Raw genomic sequence first — 24,664 nt, forward strand, 5'->3', positions numbered from 1 at the left:
TTAAGAACATAGGTGTCTACTACTACTACTACTTATACTTTGATTAGTTACCAGAGATTTACTATCAGTTGAAAGCACTTGCTATGTGACCTGAGGAAGTCGTCATATCAGAAGGTATTGATTATTTTTGAAACAGAATTTTATCAGTTGCATTTCCCTATTGGTGCCATATATGTTGGGGGATTGGAAATAGTTTCATGTTTTTGTTACATGAGAAGTGATCCATCGATTGATTATGATTGCAGTACACCAAGAAAAGGGGCTGTGTCCAAGGCTTTCCATATGATTTCTCAGGCTTTACTGAAATTTAATTTATTATGGAAATGTTTAATGTAGGGTGATTCTTCGAAAGCTTGCCTCTTTTAATAGCTCAAGAGGCATTCTTCTGTCCGGTAGGAAAATATTAAATGGTCAGTTATATTAGTGATGGACAGTGTCCTCCAACTGAGTGGAGGTGCCATTAGGTCAAAGATTTATATATATATATATATATATATATATATATATATATATATATATATATATATATATATATATATATATAATGAACGTTGTCCTGTGTCCACTGCCAAGTCCAAGGCATACCATGAAGTCAGGAGTCACCATTTTTTAGTAGTACCCTAGGGCACACCATGAAAGTGTGGGATATAAGAATTTAAAAAAAAAACATTGAGTAATCCAAGTACTGTCATCAAGAAATATAGAGTAATGACATTAAATTAATAGTCGCGAGTTCGGCTTAGCAGAAAGCTGCTTTAATACGAACTACAGCCGTGATGGAATGGGTTACAGGTTTACGGTTAAAAAGATAGGTATTTCATAAGGACGAGCGTTATGATATGTGCAAGGTATTGGCAAAAGTTAAAAGAGTTTTGTTTTCATTATCTGAAAATCATGAATATGCTGTGGCAGTAAGAATACTTTAGAACAATTTTTATAGCCATGAGGTTGAAAGTTTGACGTAAATGCTCGAGACTGTCGGCATGAGGTTAGAGTCGGTAGAATAGAAAGTATACCGCGAGGTCAAATGCCGACAGTATTTACTCAGATTCAGAAGTCTTTCATGAAGATGATGAATAACATTCCTTTCTTAAAGCCAAACCAAGGTATAACGTATAAGGTTGAATGTATCACGGATTCGGTCGAGGCATTTCTGGTCGAATAACGATGGTCATGTCATGAGTTTGCACTTTATGGCTCTTTGATCAAAGCCGAAAAAATGCTCCTGATTTTTAGCTCATTAGTTTCAAAGTCATTGCCATACCATGAGGAGGAGTCGCAGGTAACTACTGAAAGAAACGAATATACTTAGAACATAGATATCTACTGAGAGAAAGGAATATATTGAGAATATAGGTAACTACTGAGAGAAATGAATAATACTAAGAATTTATGTAAATACTGAGAACATAGATATCTCTGAGAGAAAGGAATGTATTGAGAATAATGGGTAACTACTGAAGATGAAATTAATAATACTAAGGTAATTTAGGTAAATACTGAGGAGAAAACAAATATATTGAGAATGAGGGTCGCAGTCATGTTTAACTAACTGAAATTAAATCTATTGAATTTACACCGTTAAGCATCGTTTTTGCTTATTCAATGCCTATAGCATATGTTTCCTATTTTCATTTGTTGAAAAGCGAAAAAAAAAAACAGTTTGCAAGCAGCTTCACAGAATGACAACTCTGTAGTCATTGTTTGCGAACTAGGGACTTGGAAGCCTTTCTTAGATTTTAGATTATTATATTAATGATTAAGTTTGAAAGCCATTTTAATTTTATTATCCAAGTTGTATACGTAAATTAAGGGAAGACTTTCATAACATAGTATCATAACATTTGCACGACCTTGGTTAACAATGTTTTTCTTTGTCTTTCGACAGAAGAAGCAGCCGAGAACTGTGTCTTCAGGAGGGATACACCTGGGTTCCGCCAGGTCTAACTAGTGAACAGGTAAGAAATCGGAACTATGATAGAAACGAAAATGAATATATAAAATGAAAGACTATTACTTCATCTTGTATTGTATATATATTCTCTTGTACGCGTGATACTCTGAATGATGCGCATAAGATATGGTACCCGCTGCTTTCCGTGGGTGCTTCATTTTGTCTGTTTAAGAATCAGATGTATTGATAATAATAAAATACAGAACCTCTCTCTCTCTCTCTCTCTCTCTCTCTCTCTCTCTCTCTCTCTCTCTCTCTCTCTCTCTCTCTCTCATGTATGTTAATATGTAAGTAATCGTTGGCAGCTAACACTTCTCTACACTTATCCGTATGTCCGATGAAAAAAGAAGCCGAAGACAATACATCATACATGAATATCTGTCTGTTCGTCTCTCTGCGTCTTTGTCTGTCTGTCGTTGATGTTTATAACATAGTTATAATCTTGGAGTAACTCCCCTTAAAACCCAAAACTTACTCGATTCACGCTTCCTCCTCCCTGCAGATCTATGATTACATGAGCTGTCTGCCAGGGCACAAAGTACCCCGTCTTGGCACTCCCGGAGAGAAGGCTAGGGAGAGGCAGTTGATGCTTCAGCTTCCCAAGCAGGACCTGGCCCTGGCGTACACGAGGCACGTGGAACCCCAGTACCACACTTCCTTCAAGGATTTCGTTGCCGCCCGCAACGACATCGCCCTGGATATTGGCATTATCAAGCATCACATTCCACATGATATAGTGAGTGCTATTTTGTCTTCCTGTCTCTGTTTATTTATTTTTTCATTTTTTCTTACCTTTGATGAGTTTTATATTGAGTGCTTATTTTTCTTCTTTTATTTTTGGTTGACGATTGGGAGATCTACCGTTGTCTGCTGATGTACAGTTTTACATTTAATTTTTTTATTATGTTTTCATGGTATTTTTTCAATGTTGTAGCTTTCTCCCGATGTGTTGAAACATGCTTTTTTTATATACTCATATAGTGTGACTTGATTTTTGTTGTTGCTGTAGTAAGTCCAAAATCTTCAAATCTACAGATTCCTCAGTAATTTTGGGTAATAGGGAGCCCTAGTTATTTTTGTATGCAGTGAGTTAAGGTTTTTCAGATGTAATAATCCATTGCTAATCTGGATTTACTGAAGTGATATTCCATGTCTTTTTTAGTGTGTAGGTGTCTTGCTGTAGGATGTAATTTTATAGGTGACAAGTGTTTCTTATTTTGTGGTGTCTGTCAGATTGCGTCAGCATTAGGTCATTCGTAAATTTCGATGGAGGTAAACCTCATAATTTTATGTCGTAAATTAACTGTTTTGTACTTAAACTAAGGGAAATGTCTTTCGATACTGTATGTATTTTTTTTTTATTGAGTTTTTCATGTTACGTAGATTAAACCATATCTTGGTTATAACTCACGTACTCTAGATAAGGTTCCTGTTGCATTTGTTTGTTGGTTTTGATATAACTTTAGTCTTCATGTTAGCCTAAGATGAAGAAACTCTGAAATCCAGAGACGCGAATGACGCAAGAATTTTGTAGTTCTCACAAAAGGCAGAGCAAGCACAATAGTTTCAGGAAATTTTGCATAGTGATCTTATTCAGAATTTTTCTATGGGTTTTATGTGAATGTGTCTAGATATGCCGCATTCCTTAAAAAAAAAAGTCAAGAGTATTTTAATTAATTTTGAAACGAATGAAAAAGTTTGTTCTAGGTTTATTTTTATATTTTCATTATCTTCTAAGATGAGTTATAAAATGTTCTAATTTCAAGTGTGAAATTATCGTTAACGTACAGTATCTTTTGTTAACCTATACACCGGACGAGGGCGCAATTCGTTCACTGTAAAAATTAAAAGGAATAAATTTGGAACAGTAATGGCATCTTATTCTCTTGCTTTGTGGTGTCAGGTTTTTCTGCCCTTATATCAGAACGAGCCCTTGCTCTGAGGAGCAGATGACTTAAGATCTTGCTATTCTTGTAGCTGAAGATGCAATTTCCGTAGGCGTGTTTGTAGGAGTATGAAATAATGGTTCCGTTTTCTTCCACAGGTTTAGAAACGGTAATAGAAAACCAGGGTTATTTACAAGGGATACTCATATATTTTGTAACGTTTCCCTAAGAACGAAAGAACACTTTCCTGTTTTCACCTTCTAGACACTACACTGTTATTATTATGTGTGTAATTTCAGCGTCATAGTTGTGTTTTCACGGAATAAGATAAATAATATAGTATAACGAGACCTTTGTTGATATACTGCAATATAAAATTCACACAGAACGGGTGCATTTAACCTAGATAGTGTATACGCAGTGAAACTATATAGTTTAACTTCATGATTACATGCGTGAAAAACTTGTCTTACTGAATTTAACATCGTCTATTTTGGAACCATATAGGTATTGCTTTAAAGAATATTTTAACTTGAATGAAGGTATGTTCTCACTGTGTTTATATGTTATAAAGACAAATTGCTTTGTTGTATCAACTTTTGTTGTCTGTAACAGCTTTACGCTAAGGAAAAGACTAATCATTAAAAGTGCATTCATAAAATGGCCTTAATGATAAAAGGATTGATTCTTTGTGTATATTGCTATCGCCGATTTACGCAGATACAAGTTCTCTTTCACGGCAAGGTTTGTTCCCCTGCCATCATAGAAAAAACTTTTTTTTTTTTTTTTTTTTGCCGCACTTCTGATTCGTCCATAGATTTCGATCTGACATTTTTGCTCTGCAGTTATCAGCCCTGGTGATTTTTTAATACCTCCAAAATACCCATATTCCTACCACTTCATGATATTCCTTTATTCATTCCTCCCACAGGAATGTCGCGGGTGTGGAGGCGTCGTGAGTAAAGGGTCGGTGGCTGTCGTGGCACCCCGCTTCGGAGATTCAGTTGCTTGGCACCCTGGGTGCTTCACCTGTGGCACCTGCTCAGAACTCCTGGTGGACCTCGTCTACTGCGTGTGGGAGGACACCATCCAGTGCGGCAGACATTACGCCGAGAAGCTCAAGCCCCGCTGCTCTGCTTGTGACGAGGTAAGTCCCCCCTTGGAAATGGACGTTGGTTGCTTATGTCGTTTTCTGTTTCTGGGCTGAATTGAGGCAACGCATTTTTTTATCGCAGCTGAAAAACGCTGTCAGTTCATCGGTGTTTAACCTAATTCAACCCTTGGCTCCGTTTATGGATGGGTAAAGGAGTGTGTTTTAAGCGTGCGTGCGTGTGTGTAGTTTTCGCAGATTAAGGATGTAACGATTTATTTGTAATTATTTCAACTTTATTGGCAGTGTTAATTATATATTTTTTATTTTGTTTTTTCATCTATGCGTATTCATCAATCGCATATGTATTTACGAGCTAAACATAGCCTTTTACATTAAAATACATAGTCAGAAAATATGACTTACTGCAAAGAATAATAAGAGCACCAAAAAAAAAAAAAAAGTAAGGCTTGCCCTGTGATGTTTGAGTCCTTGAGTGACATTTTTCACTGTGGATTATGGGGTATTATCTGCATCGTGTTTTGATTTTTACATTGTAGGCTACATTGATCACCATCCGGAATTAAAACTGAATCCTTAAAATATCTAATGTTTGCTTCTTCAGAAATATCGCTTATTATTTGTTTATTTAATTTAATTTGAGTCAGTATTTACTTTTAGGCTTTGATAGAGAAGTTGCCGTTTCATCAAAGTATAAATTCTCTCTCTCTCTCTCTCTCTCTCTCTCTCTCTCTCTCTCTCTCTCTCTCTCTCTCTCTCTCTCTCTCTGATTTTAATAGATACTTTTGCGACAGTATCTTCCGGCATGGATATGAATTAATAAAAATGTGGACGATTATGATACAGGACTTGCGAAGTAGATTTTGTTAAATAGAAATTATGTGTTTCACGGACACTGTTTCTATTTTAAGAGTGTTTTCTGTTTATGTATCCATTATATTACCTATTCATCAAAATTTAAAAAAACCTTTCATGGCTACAGAGAAAATAGCAACCCCACAATACTAAGTATAAATATTTACTTGGTGCGTTAGAGTTAGTGTCTTGGAAACGTTTCGTTTGCACAAATATTTTTGAACGGTAAGACAAATTTTACCAGGCAGTGTTCTTTCCTTTAAAATGATGAGTAAATAATTGTTTTGCTTATATGTGTCCATTTTGTGTTTGGAAAGATAATTTGTATAGATACATGTGTACATAGAGTTTATTTCAATTTGTGTATTAGTATTTTTATAAAGTTCCAGTGCATTCATTTCCACACAAGCAGTATTTTTAGTGTGTATATCATTTGTGTATTTTAGGGAGCCTTTTATCGGTGCCTGTTTGCACTGCGATAATTCCAGATTGTACATGAACTGTGCGTTTTAAATAGTATGCTTGTATACATTTACTCTACACACAGGCTTAATTTCTATTTGCTATACAGTGCAGAAAACATGCAGTCATTCATACGATGGTTTTGTGATAGGCTACCGTTTGAGATCTGGTGCAGATGAATCTGTTGAATTGAACATGACTACAAATTACAGCTTAGCACAGGCTGTATGTTATTTGGAATTACTGTGATGTGGAAGTGTCCAAGTGTAGACTACTCTGTAGAGTGTCTGTTAGTTATCAGAAAGCTGGACTCCCGAACTATCTCATAAGTTAGGTACACACACATACATACACAGACACACACATATATATATACTGTATATATATACAGTATATATATACACATATATATTTATACATACATATACATATGTATATGTATACATACATATACATATAATATATATGTATATATACATATATATGCATATATATATATATTATATGTGTTTGTGCATGTATATATGTGTTCTGTGGTTTGAAAACGAACGCATGTACATATGCACTGGCAGCTATTATTTACACTGTATATTTAGCAGCAACAGCATCTTCGAAAATAGTTTGCATCTGTTGCTTCATGCGTTTGGTTCCCAAAAAAACCAGGCGTTCATGATTAACCAGATTAGTGAAATCGGGAAGAACAAAGGTTGCTAACCATTACATTGTGAATGTCTCTTCCAATCCGTTTTTTCTTGGGAAAATCCAACAAGAAGATAAGATTCAAATGAACATCTGGTGAAGAAAGATTACAAAGAACTTCGTCTTTAGTGAAAAAATAAAAGTGAGAAAACGCCAGTCTCAGTATTTTCAGATTACGTCTGCCAATAATTCGAGTTTATTTTTTCATTTTTATCTTCAATGCCAGACCATTATTTATATTCAGAAAGAAATTTACTTTTTCTAGTAACCGTTTAATTTATGTATATGAGAATTTTTTTTATATGCGATGCAGTATTATGCTAAATGATCGTCGAGGAGAAAGGAAGATATACCTACTAGAGCATGAAAGTTGCTGATAACAGTTTAAAGTTTTTATGATAGAAGTAAATTGTGTGTCAGAAGATGTAGACAGGCAGTGACTGGTTTGGTATGAAAATGGGTCTGAGAAAAGGGTATGTTATGTCTCGATTTTTGTTTAGTATCTTTATAGATGGAGTTATGAGAGGAGTTGCTGATAGAGATTAGACATACTATGGGTGTAAAGATGTGCGATAAGAAAAGGAGTACAGTAATGTCTGATGTATGGAATGGTTGATGTTTGCAGAGGGTGCAGTTCAGATTTTGGAGAGTGAAGAGGAACAAGTTGGAATGGACTGCAAGAGAGAATGTTGAGAGTAAATTTGAACAAGATTAAGAGTGAATGGAAACAAGGAAGTTTATGTGGATGCTGGAGTGATGGTAGTGGACGATTTGCAGAGGTGTTTTGTTGGTAGAAAAAGTGGATGTTGGTAGGATAAAAGAACGGGTGTTACAGAATAATGAAACGATGAAGGTAGTGGAAGGTGTGCAAAAGATTGGGAAGAGACCTTGCTTGTGTAAGGAGACAAATTGGAATGTATTAGGGGATTGTTAAGCCAACTTTACTTTATGGATGAGAAGTGTGCATGTTAAACGGAGGTGGGAGAAATGTGGCTGTTAAAATTTATTTAGAAGGAATAAAAGAGTGGGAAATTTGGAGACTCGTAGAAATTAATTTTTTTGTGAAGTGAAAGGGTGGTTAGATGTTTCAAGATGGTTTGGTTATGTGAAGAAAATGAAGGATAATAGGTTAGTGAAAAATTTGCAAAATTCTCGAATGTTCGGAGTACGAGAGCGGAGAAATCCCAGAAAGTACCAGCCAGATGGCGTGAAAGGTACTGAAGAGTATTTAATGTTGGAACCAGCAAGTTTAGGTGGTTAAAAAGTTCCAGAATTTCCCCATCTTTCATCCCAATAAGTAAAGAAATAAACTTTGTGAAGCCGGACCATGTTAGTGGGTTGTATGAGGGTCATTATATCTTGTCAGTATAGTCCTTGTAAAGATTTACAAAGATGGGTGATAAAGGCATTCCCGTGCTGCACCCAAATTTATGGGGTAAAAATTTCCATTAAAAGAAAAATAGTCGTAATTAAAATTGAAAAATATAGTCGTATATATATATATAATTGTTTATATTATATATATATATATATATATATATATATATATATATATATATATATATATATATATATATATATATATATATATATTTACAGAAGAAATCTGAAGGCAGTACATGGTCTTGTGAAAAATCGAGTTCCAAATGAGTGTTTGAATGTTATATCAATAGATTAAGGAATATTTCTTATTTTTTAAGCTACCAGTCCATTTTATAAATTACTTTTAATACTTAATAATGTCTTTCATAGTAAGGTAAATGGCTCTATTACTGATTTATCAAGTTTTTTATCAGTTTTGTAATAGGTTTTTATCCAATATATTAAAACAAATAATAAGGAGCAAGTGACATTGTCACGACGTGTGAGCAAGTGAAACACGGCCGAAATGAAGGAGTCTAAATATAGTGCAGGAGGGTTAATGTGCTGCGTGCCAAGTTGTTATGCAGTGTATTGACAAAAGCTTTCAGCGTCTGAGTCAAAAGATCAAGTTTAAAAGCCCGGCTTTTTCTGCTATTAGTGCTTTGCTCTTGGAAATCGTCAAGTCCAGAAATAGTGCGGCAGAGGTAAACGTTGACAAGTTATTATTGATGTTGAAAGTTAAATAGACGGATAAATGAGAAATACATCACTCGACAGTAAAAACAGAAAATACATTTTCGCATAGACAGATGGAGAGATTATTTTGTATGTTCGCAAGAGTTGTTTTCTCTTTTTAGTTGTGTAGAGTAATTTATGTTTAAAATTCCTCTTGTTTTGGTAAAATAGGTGGCCCTCAGGATACTCATCCTCAAAGCTCATGCAATAGGAAGGAAGCGAACTGTTGAAAAGGACCATCTCTTTTCTTCTGATATTGAACATAGGAATATCGTTTTTCTCGTTTTCGCCAGGTTTGTTTAGGTGGGTTATTAAGAAGCCCGTCCAGTCATCCTATTCCGAAGAAATTATAATGGCTTACACAGGTAATGTGTTTGCCTTCTAACTTAACATGTTAATATTGAGTAATAGGAAGAAAAATTACTCCTTTTGCCGAATTTGCGGAAGACCTGTTGTACTACCTCAGATACTGATGAATAAAATAAGTTGCACAGAAGAACCATGCACAGAATGTCTGTAAATTGCTCTTAACATAATTGTTTTGCTGGCAATTTTTTAAAAATTGCAAAGTTTAACCAATAATTTTATTTGGATATGTAAAATGTAGAGTTGTTTGCAAATGAAGTGTGTTTTAATTATAGAAAAACATTGATTATATAATATATATATATATAACATTGATATATATATATATATATATATATATATATATATATATATATATATATATATATATATATATATATATATATATATATATATATCTGTTACATTCCATGCCTCATAGGGTGCACTACAGAAGGATATTTACCTCTTGACGGCAATGTTGCTTATTTCATTGAGCATGCTGAGATGTACATGGAAAATCTGTACAAAATATAGCTTTCTGCAAAAGCAGATATGTATGTATAACGATTGAAATTATATTCTCTCTCTCCCTCATTGTTGTTCATTTGTCTTATGGTGACCCTGCACAACACATATTGATGTCAATAAGATTGCTTCAGTCACGTTCCCTTAGACCCTTCAATTTTGTGCTCAATATTTACAGTTTTCCCCAGGCTTTCATAGGAGGAGCATGTCTGCTTAGGATGTTGCCTGTATTTCAGTTGTTGACGGTGAAAAGTAAAGTGTATCGTCAACACCGCCCTCAGGCAAGACAATTGTTGTTGAGTCAACTTTAACTTCTTACTTTGTTTCAGTACTGTTGAACAACCCTTCAACTTTCTCCCCTAGCAGTTCAATAGTTTCGACAATAACAGAATATTGCGCAGTAATATTTTTCATGCATGGGCACCCTTACGCGGGAAACAACAACTTCAGTACTGTTAGAAAAATCCAATCTTCCATTCTAAACAATATATCGCCTACGGCTGCTTCTGTCTTCTACCAAACAAACAACCCCACACATCACGGCAAGCGAACAAGAAGGGCATTGCATTTTTTAAGGTTTGTTTCGTTACCGATCAGCCTCTCTCTCTCTCTCTCTCTCTCTCTCTCTCTCTCTCTCTCTCTCTCTCTCTCTCTCTCTCTCTCTGGTGTTTTGCGCAGATGATTGATGCTGAATTGTTTCAGGAGATACAGCTGAGGTTTGAATGTTCTTCTTAAGATCGCCCGTCAAGTAAAACTGTCGTCCAGGTTTTGGAAAAAAAAGATCCTACACCAATTTATTGGAAGACGTTCACATTAACTTGCTAATTATATATAACTGCACACAGCTACCCCTTCTTATTTTCGTCTTCCCATCATGGCTGATTCATGAATTGGAGGGCGATTTAAATTTTGTTTTTGAGAGGTCATAAGAATCTTTCCTCTGTATATAATGTAATTTTTGCTCTGAAAAAGATTTCAGGATTCTCTTTAACAAGGGACCGAATGAATGTCTTTAATTATTTTATAAAGATTAATAAGGTGGATTAATTTAAAATGATAATACTTTCATATACGATATTTCAACACCATTATGTGAGCATCAGTGTCATTTATTGCTGCTCTGCGCGCATTACTTCTTGAGTAATGCCTCGCATACATTGACAGATTACCGTATCATGAGCTGCCGTTCTTATGTGATCGGAGAAGATAAGATAATATCACCAACGCCTCTGCCTGTATCAAGTAATAACCTGACCTTTTTAAGGCAGCGATCAGCAAGTGCATTGCTTTTGGAGTATGTATGTAGGCATATGTATATATATATATGTATATATATATTTATATATATATAAATATATATATATACGTATATATTTATATATATGAATATATGTATATATATATATATATATATATATATATATATATATATATATATATATATATATATATATATATATATATATATATATATATATATATATATATATATAATCAAATCATTATGTTAAGAGTTGGTTTAACGCAGGAAGAGTTCGTGTGGATCAAATGTGCTAATTTTGTGTTGTTCCTGAAATTTTTAAAAGATTGTTGTAAATACTACATGGAGGATGTTTATATTGCATGGAGTAAATGGTAATTTGTTGAGAGTTTTTGTGTTCTTGCTTGTTTAATATTTTTGTGGATGCCCCTGGTGGGAGAAATCAGGGAAAGGACGCGAGAAGTTGGTGCAAAAATTTTTTTGATAAGAGGTGGAATCTTCAGTGGAACGCAATACTAAAGCATTTCAGCTTTACTTTGGCAATGACAAGTTAGTGGTCACTGTTGACATGTGCTACCCTCTTATGATATTCTTCAACTTTTTTGTTTTTTTGTCTCTCTCGATTGATGTCCGTATGATCTACGAGTATTTGCTTTTTATGACGACCAAGTGTATGTACTGTATGAATTTCCATTTGTTGGAAAAATTTTCAGCACAAATAAATTTACCAATAAATTTTATTACCATATATATATGTATGTATATATACATATATATATATATATATATATATATATATATATATATATTATATATTATATATACAAACATATATTATATATACAGGTATACAAACACACACACACACACACACACACACAACACACACAAAAACGTAGTTCGTCAGGACTTCCACACCGCTACCACCGCCACAGCAGCGACAAGAGTGCCATGCAGACTGGGCAGTTCTGTGGTAATCCTTGTTCCTTCCGCAAATGCCAACAATACCTGGCTACTGCCGACCACATGGCCATGACGGCAGCTCCCATATATATATTTATCGAAGGTCGCATGGCTTTGTTGGAGGGGAGAAAAAACCTCAGCGGAACTGATTGTACTTTTCGGAGCGATCTCTCTCTCTCTCTTGCGGGCTTTTTTTCTTAATTAAATGTGAAATGTGCTGAATTTTGAAGGAGAACTTGTATTTTTTTTTTTTTTGTAAATTTGGAAGACAGGTTTAAATAAACCATGAAAAATCTTGCATTGCGATGTGGCTTTTCCTTTTTTCGTGGTTCAGAGATAATAAACCCTGAAAAAACGAACGCTCCTGATATTTTGAATGTATTTAAGAATACCGAAATCCTTTTCCATTTTTGCTTTCATTTCTGGGGCTACAATAGTGCGCTTGAGTTTATAGGGCTTTACCCTTCGGATGACAATTTTTTTATTTTAATAATTTGAAATTATGTCCATTACCAGTTTACCAATTGTAATATCACATTCGTTGTCTTCCATTATTAAGTACTACTAGTTAAGCCAGAAGTAATGGTGGCCTTACATCCAGATTCAAAGTTTATGTGCATATTATGTGTATATATACTAAAAAAAGATGTGTGTGTGTTCGTGTGTGACCCCAGAACAAATTTCAGTAAACCAGTCAGTCATAATGTTATTTATTTTGATGCTATTGATATATTTATCTGTCTGTATATCCATTTGCTTGTCTCACTGGATTATTCAATTGTTGGAAGTATGAAGTGAGATTTTCCAAATGACTTTTAGGAACGCACTTCGTAACCCTCATCTTTCATAAGCACGATATATCGTGTTGAACGACATAAATGAAAAGTTAACATAACCTTTTAAAGAAATAGTATGCTTCATTTAGTTACTGAATTGCATCGCAAATAAATTTTACATTTTAGATGCCTAATGGCTTAACAAATACGTGACTATATTATATGGATTGCGATACCTTATTGAACACAAAAGACTTGGCTTTATTCAAATGGGGATCATGTTGATGAATCCTTCCCATATGAAGATTATGAGAATGCCTCTTCGTAGGGATGCTTGCAAATAACGCTGTCTGCTATGGATAGGTTCCTGTAAAGGTGTGCTACTTTGTAAACAGTCTGGTATTATTACGTGGGCCTTTGGTTGGGAACGGGTACCGTTCTATTTATAGATTCCCCGTCATGGAGGAAGATGAGGGTTAGGAAAGGTGGAACAGGAGGGAGGTGGGGGTGGAGGAGGCAAGGCAGAGGAAGAGAAAAGACGGGAGGAGCACACCTGAGCGTTTAGGACCCTTTCGTAGAAGGGGAAGAGGAAGGGGACGACCACGGATCCATGAGATGGGAGGGGTGAGGAGGAGGGGGAGGGACGTGATTGTTGGCGGATTTTGAAGGTGGATCTGTGAACTGAGTCCTGAGGGAAGGTGATTTTAGAGGGAGTATGGAGAGAGGTACAGAAAGTGACTGTAGTATGAGAAAAGGGGAATTAATTCCCAAAGGAATAGTAAGACGGCGATAACAACTGGTGTTGGGAGACAGGTTTGAATCACTTAAATGAATAAGCGATAAACCAAAGTAGAAGTTAGACAAAAACAGAGTAATGAAATAAAGCAAAAATGTGAAGCAACAGAGAAGACGAAAAGAATATGTGAAGGAAATATATCTACTAGTCTTCACTTAAGGTGCTGATGCTGCCACTGAGAGAAACACTTTAGTTTAGAACAAAGATTGATGACATTGGCCACAGGAATATTCATTTTGTTTTGTCTTACTGTCGTGGACGTTGTTTACCGAATATTTTTCGCCATTGAAAGAATAAACAAACAACAACTTTCGTTGGCTGTCCCAGCGGTGCAAGTGTTATGCACTTGTTTGTTTGATTAGACGTCATGTTTTGAAAAGTTGTTTGAGAAAGTTGTTGGTACATCTCAATTACTTTCTTAAGCAGTCAGGAGGATTATAAGTTTGATCGAATATACTTTATTTCCCTCACTCTTTTTCATTTTGATTGTTTCTATGTTTCAGATAAGTCTCTCTCTCTCTCTCTCTCTCTCTCTCTCTCTCTCTCTCTCTCTCTCTCTCTCTCTCTCTCTCAAGGTTTGCTTGTATGTGTCATACACGCTATTAGAATCTCAAGGTTTTCTAGTATATTTCGAGTGGCTATCATGAGTGAAATGTAGCGCATTTCTCTCTCTCTCTCTGGGGGCGGATTCCACGTGTAGTGGAAAGGGAGGAAAAATGTTCTATGCTTGCCCTTCTGCTGAACGAGTAGAGCGACGTGGACGCTGTTGTAATATATACGGAAGATACACTAGCAATTGTTTTTTATTGGTATGAAAATTAATTCCCTTATCAGTTGCCAAGTTGCCGGTGTGGTCTTTTTTATCTCTCTCTCTCTCTCTCTCTCTCTCTCTCTCTCTCTCTCTCTCTCTCTCTCTCTCTCTCTCTCTCTCGCTGGCTGACGTAGGCTCCATCAGCAGATACTTAAAGTCAAAAGGGGAACATTAATTTTGTTTATGAATGTCTTCAGTTCGTGATTATTTTAGGGGGTTTCTCTTGAGTTTTCACATTTATTTTTAGTACTAGATCCAAATGCGTTTGCGTATGCATTCAATTTGCTCTTAATTTTAGGCTAAAAAAACATTCGACTCATAGGACTATAAATCTTCCTCGTGTATATATATGGACGAAGGGCTGCGTGGATAAATGTTTGCTTCATGATCTCTCTCTCTCTCTCTCTCTCTCTCTCTCTCTCTCTCTCTCTCTCTCTCTCTCTCTCATACACACGCACTTGCGCGCACTAAGACATACACGCTTACATATGTATATACATAAAACGTGTGTGTAAATATATATATATATATATATATATATATATATATATATATATATATATATATATATATATTCCGTATATATAAATAGTCGCGATGACGTCTTAACTTCTCGACTTCCTCAAACGTTTTGGATACGCTTATCACTGCAAGACTTTTTCCAAGCCTTGAATAAATGAAGAAATTTTCACCTCCGTTGCGATATATTTATATAAATAAATATATATATGTGTGTGTATGTGTATATATATATATATATATATATATATATATATATATATATATATATATATATATATATATATCATCTATATATATATGTATATGTATATTCAGTTGCTTATATAACATAAAGTTAGTTGATTATAGTGGGTTAGCTGAAAAGCGGTACGATAACACCTTCAGGAGCCAATCCTGAGGGGAAAAAAAAGTGTTGACATGATTGCCTGTAATATATATATATATATATATATATATATATATATATATATATATATATATATATATATATAAATATATATATATATATATAAATGTTTATTTATATTAATAGAAATATAAATGTTTATTTACATTAATAGAAATTAGTATTAGTATTAGTACGCCTTCGTTGTCACCATCGCTGTTGATGTATACTGTATGCTTTTATATAAGTTGCATGAGTATATAAAGCATGTTATATTGTGTTTAAAAAAATAGAGGTAAATACATTTCTAAGCATGTAGTTCTTGATTTATGTACACGTGCTTGCATACCTGTAGAGAGAGAGAGAGAGAGTAGTTGTAATAATGAACTCAGAGAGAGAGAGAGAGAGAGAGAGAGAGAGAGAGAGAGAGAGAGAGAGAGAGAGAGAGAGAGGGAAGTTAATTTGGTCCCAACCGAACGAACAGAGTCAGTGTCGACTTTTCGTGGTACCTGTGTTGAGCTTTGGTTCTCTCTGAGGCGTTGTATCTTGTGCTATCATTTTTCCTTTCTTTCTTGGTAAGTAAACCAGTTATTTCTTTTACTTAAGTAGGCTAGAGGAGGTTGTAAATCATCGCAAATTTCTGGCTTTATCGAATATGGGCCTCTAACAGGTAATTCTCAGGCTGAAACAAATCTTTGGCGAACTTTCTTTTGAAACCGTGAGGTTCGCTTATCTTGAAAGTGAGCTAAGGTCGTGAACATCCGTTTACTTTTTCACCTCTTCCGTCTTCTTCAAGTGAAGTCTTGTTCCTGATTTCGTTGGTTGGAAATGAACGAATAATTATCATATTTTCTGTGAGTGCAAGTTTTCTCTCTTTTTGTTTGCCGTTTAGTCAGCCTCTACTTAATAGCACGAAGCAAAACCATAACTGCTTGGAAATGTTTTAAGATTGGAGATGTAATAGTGCGTTTCTTAATCTGACTGCCCTCATATTTAAAAAAAAGACAATTGGATTATTTAACACTTGAATAGGACTACCTTTTTTAAGTGCTTCGGTCATTATGTGACGGCAGTATTTTATAGAATTCAAAGTTGACTTTCTAAATGTGAAATATTTCCGAGGGCAAGTTGTAAATGATGTGACTGTTTTCTTTGATTCTTGCGAACTGATTTATATGTCAACAATATACCCCATTTGTCTTATGGGTTAGCGGTGTGTGAAGACTGTTTTGTGGCTCCTCTAAGTAAAGAGTAATTTACGGTTGAATATATGACAGTATATATTCGTTGCTCATGACTGTTTAATATGTCGGCGCTTAACCTTTTTGAATCATTCAGTTCTCGACTTCAGCGTCTTAGAATTTTAACTCATGTTGTAGGTGACAAGTTGCCTCGAAGTGATTGTGTTTTTTGTAGATGATTACGAGGGTAACTTAAAACATTTTTTTAGCAAGATTTGCGCTACCGTATGCATTCGAAATCAAAAGGAGCTTATACTATAAAAGAATAGTAATAAGCTTATTCATGATTGTATTTATATAGTATCGTTTTGTATTTATATAGTAATGTTTGTATTTGTATTACCGTTTTGTATTTATATAGTATCGTTTTTACCTTCAAGTTGAAAATAAAATCGTTTTTCCATCATAAAGTGATAATTAGCCCCTTTTATTACCACAATTCACTCATTATTGGTGCTTTTAAACAGTCTTGTTATTTTCGATGGTAGAGACATCGTGGTTGCTAGACTCTCCCAAGAAGTCGAGAAGGCGACTGTCCAAGCTTCTCCACCGGTAGAGAGCGAGAGAAAGAGACACTGGTCTAGCCAAGGATGGCTCAGCTCACTGGGGTCATAGCATTATATGAAGTCATTCGGACGAGGTTTGCTTGTGCCCAGACTTCTACTTCTCTCTGCTCGGCTCTGCATTTTGTTGTTGTTTCACCGTCTGTGCAGACACTGACACGGCAGCCATGGTGTTTGTTTTTACGTTATTTATCATGTTATGACTGTTCGACAATCCGTTACATTTTCTGTCCGTCTGTGTATATATATATATATATATATATATATATATATATATATATATATATATATATATATTTGCATTCATCTAGAAGTGGAATGATATTAAAGATATATTAAAGTGCATCTTGACAGTGGAATGTTAAGATGCACTTTAAGGTCTCAAAGTTCCTGTCGTATTGATTTGTGTCTAACGAGATAGATTATTAGTTATCTAACATTTCTGCTGATACTTTTGCATGTTTACATTTGTATTAACGAACCTGAATGGGAGCATTTATTGGGAAGTAACTTGTCGAGTGATAGCCCCAGACAAAATTGAGCCTTCTACTATTAATTGTTATAATTCTCATATACTGCATTTGATATCAGCTGTAAATTTCTTCTGTCGTACCTGACCTACTGTTGTAAGCTTTCTCGATATTTTTCGAAAGTCACGGTTTGCTTGAGGGTAATATGGATCGTAACTCACATGATATGTCATATTACAGGATATATAACTCATCAGTGATTAAAACGCATTTTTTTAATTAACATATTTAGAAAATGCAGTAATAGATTACGCCAAGAATCCATCGTCAGACCTTTGCTTTAGAGCCCATAGGGTAATTAGTCACTTAATGAATAACTTAACCAGTCAATCAGCCAGTAAGTCACTCACTCAGCCGTAGATGATCGAATCAGAAGGGTGGATCATTCAGTCTGGAAGCTACAGCTGAGTCAGCCGTCTCCTTATTTTGATGAAGATGGATGAGCCATCCATTCAGTCCAATGCGGATATATGAATCATTCAGTCGGTTAGTTATAGGTAAGTCGCCCAGTGAATCAGCTACAGGTAAATCAGCTAAAAATTCTAAATCTACCTGTCATTCAGCCACAGACTGATGAATCGACGAACTTAAAATGTATGATGCATTTAGTCTCTGGTTTATGAATCTCTCAGCTAATAATTTAGCTACATATGAATGAACCAACCTATAGATTAAGTTACTACCCTGGAGTGAATTATGCCATCATTCAGTCAACTTCAGGTGAATGAATTTCCTATCCAAGCGTCAAAAGAAATCGCTCAGTGACAAATAACTTATCTAACAATTCATTCATCTGACGGAAAAAGGTGATCCAGGCGCAAATGAGTGACCAGCCAGCCACAGGTAAACTTTACTCATCAAAGCGTCCTCTTAGGTACTAATGTATGCAAAGGGATAATTTATCGTAGCATTCATTCAGCTGCAGAATTAATCGAAAATATGCAGTCGGCTATAGATGAATGAAACGTCAAATCATATTAGTCCCCCAAAAATTAATAAATGGTCGAATCATCTATGAGTGAATCTTATCGAATTAGTCTGTTACAGATATCAGAACTTTCCATTGTTTATTTTCATTACCGAGTAAAACATTTCATTTAAACCGTCTGTAATTGTAAACGTGGTATTAGTAGAACCTTGAATTAGGTTTTAACTATAAGGCTTGGATGTTGTCACTGGAAGAGGATAAAACAGACCAAATTAATGGCCAGTGAAATTCTTTCATGGTGCCTTGAAAAGCATTTAACGAAAATTAGGTATTCAGGGACGATGTGGTTATTCTGTATATGTCTGTGTCTTTAGAGAATCTGTGTGTGTGTATGTATGTATGTATATGTGTGAATATGTGTTAGTATAAGTCGTTTTCCCTAAAGGAACTACTTTCGCCTGTGTACCCTAAATTGCTAAATGAGAATAAATCACGGCAAAATAAGACAAATACTGTTGGTCAAATATCAATTTCTTCCACTCCTGTGAAAACTAGCTTAATTATTCAGTCAGTCTCCAACAGCTTAGCGCTGCATTTCAGGCTTCGCTATGAACACCTTCCTCACATTCTTAATTGCCACTTCCGCAGTCGTTCTCAGATTTACGTCAATCCCATCAGCTCTTGCATCAGTTCTTGACGCCTCTTTTTCAAAGTCTACATTCATCAGCTTCGCAGAATGCTGATGTTGTCGACACAAAACTACCTGTCTATTAACAGAATATCTCCCCTTGCAATTTTTTCTTTTATTTTCCGTAAAAGTTTTGCCCGGATTTTGACCAGAAATTTCATTTGCTCTCGTTTTGTGACTGTACATGCATATTAACTTGAAGTTTATATGATTTTTGGTGATGTGAAGATATATTTCACCAAAAATTGGACTCTTGTAAAGTCATTAAATATTTTATACTTCAAGTCTACCCCAAAAGCCAAATCAAAGTCCTTCAAAAGAAGGCATCACGGCGACCCCATATAAAAACGGGAATAAGCTGGGAAGAAGAAGAAGAAGATTGCTAAGTTAGAGATGGAACTGTTTTCTAATAATGCTTTCCCAGACTGAGAGGGTTTTCGCATGCTAAAACGCTCATGCACACACACACACACACACACACACACACACATATATATATACATATATATATATATATATATATATATATATATATATATATATATATATATATATATATATATATATATATATGTGTGTGTGTGTGTGTGTGTGTGTGTGTGTGTGTGTAAAAATATATAATTTTCAGAAAATTCAGTTTGTAAATAGCATCAGTATCTGGGGGAAATACTGGTGTTTTGTTTAAAGATGACCTAGTTTCCTCCCATGCAGGAGGATATATTCTCTTTCTCTGTTTTATATATACATTATACATATAATATATATATACACGGTTATGTGGTTATACATATATACACATGTATGTGTGTGTAATGTGAAAGTAGCATCATCATGGGAGCGGATAATCTGTCTAATGATCCCACAAAAATCATTTTTAGGGACCACAAACTATTAATGCTAGAGCAGCTGCAATCTTTACATAATCATATACCTGTACGCACACCCACACATGTGTATATATATGTGTGTGTGTGTGTGTGTTGTACAACTTTTGGCCGAATATCCGTTTTTCCCCTAAAAGACACGAATGCCACAATTTTATCGAAATGTACTCTGAATCAGGAGTAGAAAACCACAGCACTTGCATTATGGCTCTTTTGATGAAACAAAGTTTATATATGAACGTTCTCTTCTTCCCCACTGACTATTTCGGTAAGAGCACAAAAAGCAAGGGACGATGTTTGTTCTTCGATAGATGATCTGTTTGTGTTGGATACCAGGAGAGAGAGAATTTACCGATCAAAATAAACATTGTATTTCGGGGAAATTTTAACATGTTTTCTTAATGGGCCTAACGACCTAGGTGACATGTTGACACTTACTGAGTTTCTGTCAAGTAATTATAATTATTATCATTGTAACTTTCAAAGGGGAGATTTATGCCAAGAATTTAGAATGCATTTGCATGGTTTCCATCAGGAGAAATTGTTACAAGCGAAAAATATGATAGTGTTAAATTCGTTCATATTTAATCAGCATTATAAATAAAGCGTAATGTTTCATAATCATACCTTTCACTCAGAATTCTTTAATTTGCATCTTTATCAGAGGCAAGTTGGGCTTCGTTTAAAAAAAGGATCATTTAACAGACTTGTCTTGCAGGATAAGCTTTTAGGTATTCATGCTAGTTTCGGTATCTTCTCAACTGAAGAAATGAAAAATACGGGCGATGCTATTGTGATTATAATTGTCTGAAAAACGTTTTGTAGAAGGGAAACCATCTCAAAACTTTGCGGCCTAAAAGGTCACCACTATACATGGAAGTTGGAGTATTAAATCTTACGTTATTCCGTATCATTAAAATTTTTTCAGTCGTCCCCCCCTCCCCGCATTTCCCTCCACCCTGAACATACACATAAAATTGACGGGGTTGTAGTTCGCTTTATTGACATACAGAATTTTAAAAAATGTAATATAAGGACCATTCCTTCGTTTTAGCCATTAGAGTAATTCTTTTCTATTTATCGCTAGTATTGTACAGTTGCCTCACTTTTATTGCTTAGCCTTTTACGCAAATGGCTATTCAACTCAAGTGATAAGCAGTTTTGAAAAACTGATAAAACTGAAAGACCCCAAAAAAACAAATTGAGGTGCATCCGTTTGTAAAAATAACTGCAAATAGAAATTTTCTATTTAGAAGTGCGCGTTTGCCTTGCATGCCAGTACTAGACTCATTTGAAATGATCGTTTGGATAGGAATGTAAAAGGCGGTATCAAACGAAGCGGCTTCCCCCAGCCATCTGTAAACATGCTGATTAGACGCTTTTGTTTACATTACAGAAACTTCCGACTGCTCAAGAACTACGAAGAATGTAGCTTGAGAAACGTAATAGTGAACTCTACTTATTTAAATTCAATATTTTAGCGCGCTGAATATTCTTGTGACATTATTGTTTGTTTTAACACGTTTGCTTTGGAATACACACTGTAAACTTTCCAGAAGTATTTCTCACTGAAAATGTTTTTTTAATTTTTTTTCTATAATGGTCCGAGCTAAGGTCTGCTGTTTAACCAGTGCTCCATCTTATGTACGGTGCTTGCTCAGTTGCGACGAACTTGTAATCTAGAACGTGTTAGTAATACTAAGAGATAATTCCTGCAAGTAAATTGTCATTGTGTAATAACTTCACTGAATGGTCAGTTGAATGGAATTATGGTTATTGTTGTTTATATCATTAATGTTGTTGTTGTAGTTGTTGCTGCTGCTACACAGTATCTGTGTAATATTTTAAATGCTCTGCATAAGTCTCGTTATGCCATGATAAACTGTTTACATTTCGACGGTCATGTGACAATGTTAGTGTTGGGTGGTGGATTTCTCGCCATAAACTGAGATATCGGTTATATGACCAGAGGAGTCATGTCGTTTTGAACAGATGATGAGGATGACGGAAGCGATCTGGAACGTTGAACTCATTTCGAAGTTTTGCCGGCTTTTTGCTCATAAGTAGGAGAGCAAAAAATTTAATACTTAGATTACATGAGGACTTGCACGCTAAAAACTTTTAGTATAAAGATCACGCATTAGGCAGACATAGACTTTTTTGTAAATGCTTACATTTACAAATGTTACATTTACATAGCTTTCTTTGTAAATGCTTACATATCTGAGTCAGATATTAAGTTTTGAAAATATTATTGAATTTTTATACTACAATCAAATGAAGGGTCCAAAGAAAGACGGCGTAAGGGGTAAAAATTAGACTAGAAAATCAAATCTGAAAATGATTTGCTTGCCAAAATGAATGTAACGTTGTTCTGTTGATCCGATCTTTCATAAATCGAGAATAATTAGCATATCGAACATAGCTCTTCAGTTGAAGGTTTCTTTTGAAGATTAAAAGACGAAACCGTAACCAAGACAAATGTACACCTCCGTGTACATTCTCGTCCACGGCTCGATATCAAAGGGAGGATTTGCCTTTCCCGATTTTTCGTCGCTTAAAGAGAGCGTGGATGTTTATGGGTTGCCAGAGATTAAGATGCATGATTTCCGAAGGGAAATTATGGCGAGTAGGGTGACACGGAGCTATTTCTAAACTCGTCTTTCCACATAAGTAGCAGAAGGCAAAAACTTTGGCGTGACTTTTGCTCTTATCTCTGTCGGTGTCTCACGGGTTGTGGGTTGCGTGGGAGATGGGAGGTGGAGTTTTAATGAGGCCCTTGCTAATGGTTTATGCACGTTTAGGAATGATTTACAATTATCAGTACTATTTTTGTTTCTGTGCGCTTGTTATCGATCGTTATACTTTTTTTAAGTAGGACACATATCTCGCTTCTTATCATTTCAAATTAAATCCTTTTTCTTCTCTTTCTTTGACATATTTTCTGATATATTTTATTTTGTGGTCGAATTCGCATTCCTTATCATTTATCAGTTAATCATAAGTCAATAATATTTCGATTTTTTCTTATTGGTACTCTAGGTCCTAGTTTCTTACTTATGCAACCATATGTTATTTTAATTATTTTTTAAAGTTTAATGTAACTAATACTGCGTTTTCTTCCAGTGCATTTCTCTCTCTCTCTCTCTCTCTCTCTCTCTCTCTCTCTCTCTCTCTCTCTCTCGTATTATATCTTTTCTGACTAGAACTTAACCTTTTCTTCTTCTTTACCCGAAATTGCGATTACTCCCAACCGTACATTGAACTTGTTGAGAAGACTAAATGTCGAGCGAGGTGTTTTGTGGTCTAGCCGCAGAAGTTCTTTTGAAAGCCTTCCACTTCATTTGTAAAGCTTAACTTGGATTTCAGTTCTCTGTCTTGTAATGAGTAAGGAGAATTATGATGAAACTGTTATCGTTGCTACTACCATTTTCAGTCTCCTGAGACTCATTTGTTGATCTTAATGTGGTGGAGACTAAATTCCTGGCCATTGGCAGTGTTTACATATGTATGGATAAATATGGACATATATATATATATATATATATATATATATATATATATATATATATATATATATATATGTATATATATATATATATATATATATATATATATATTCAGAGATATAAGAGGGAGAGAGAACATTAGAGAAGAAAAGAGGGAAAATTTAACATTAGAGAATAATTTTATTTTCAAGATAAATTATTTGATTCAGGTCGGTGTTATATAACTTAGTCCATCTATTTCTGAAATTTGCAGCAAATCTTGGGAATCTGTTGCAATTTGCAGGGGGTTGCAATGAGGTGGAGTCACTGTTGAAAGGAGAGTCATATAATATGCAACAGGTGCAGCACGTGCAGCGCGCACCTGCGCTTCAGTTTAAAAGGCACCAGAGGTTGAAGGTGTTAACTAATTAGTCCAGGTGGTCCTTTTTTTTTTTGAAAAATGATGGAAACACAAACCGGTTGTGTATGTTTCTGAGGGTCTTGTTGTTGCTTTTCATTCGGTATCTGGTAATACATCCTCTATTAGGATCCTCGACGTACTAAACTTAATTCTCGCTGCGCATTCATATTTACTTATTTGTATTTTGTCTGTGCTTTACTGTATTTTTTTTATTCTTATACTTCTTACAAGTATTAATCAGCTCCTGTACTTGATGTGTGCTTGATGTATACGGGTAATGAACCCCCGGTGTGTCACAAGTCTTAAACGAGAAACTGCAGACCATTGTAATGCACCTGATATAAGTACATTTTCTTAAATATTGCCGTCAGTTTTGACTGGAACGGCATACTAGCATTGATGATAATTTTTCCCCAAGATGATCCCTAATTTCTTAGTCGCCATTTTTTTTTTTTTTTTTTTTTTTAGAT

At 35.0% G+C, this 24,664-nt stretch overlaps 1 protein-coding gene across 8 annotated transcripts in view; it reads left to right on the forward strand.

The window, feature by feature from the left end:
* Positions 1–24,664, forward strand: part of Lmpt (Limpet) — a 586,877-nt gene that overhangs the window by 259,698 nt on the left and 302,515 nt on the right. For all 8 annotated transcript variants that reach the window (XM_067122164.1, XM_067122165.1, XM_067122166.1 and 5 more), the window contains 3 exons: positions 1,889–1,958; positions 2,457–2,690; positions 4,772–4,987. In XM_067122164.1, coding sequence (XP_066978265.1) covers positions 1,889–1,958; positions 2,457–2,690; positions 4,772–4,987 — 520 coding nt within the window. The remainder of the gene's footprint in view (positions 1–1,888; positions 1,959–2,456; positions 2,691–4,771; positions 4,988–24,664) is intronic.

This window comes from Macrobrachium rosenbergii, chromosome 20 (assembly GCF_040412425.1).
Source record: "Macrobrachium rosenbergii isolate ZJJX-2024 chromosome 20, ASM4041242v1, whole genome shotgun sequence".
Lineage (NCBI taxonomy): Eukaryota > Metazoa > Arthropoda > Malacostraca > Decapoda > Palaemonidae > Macrobrachium > Macrobrachium rosenbergii.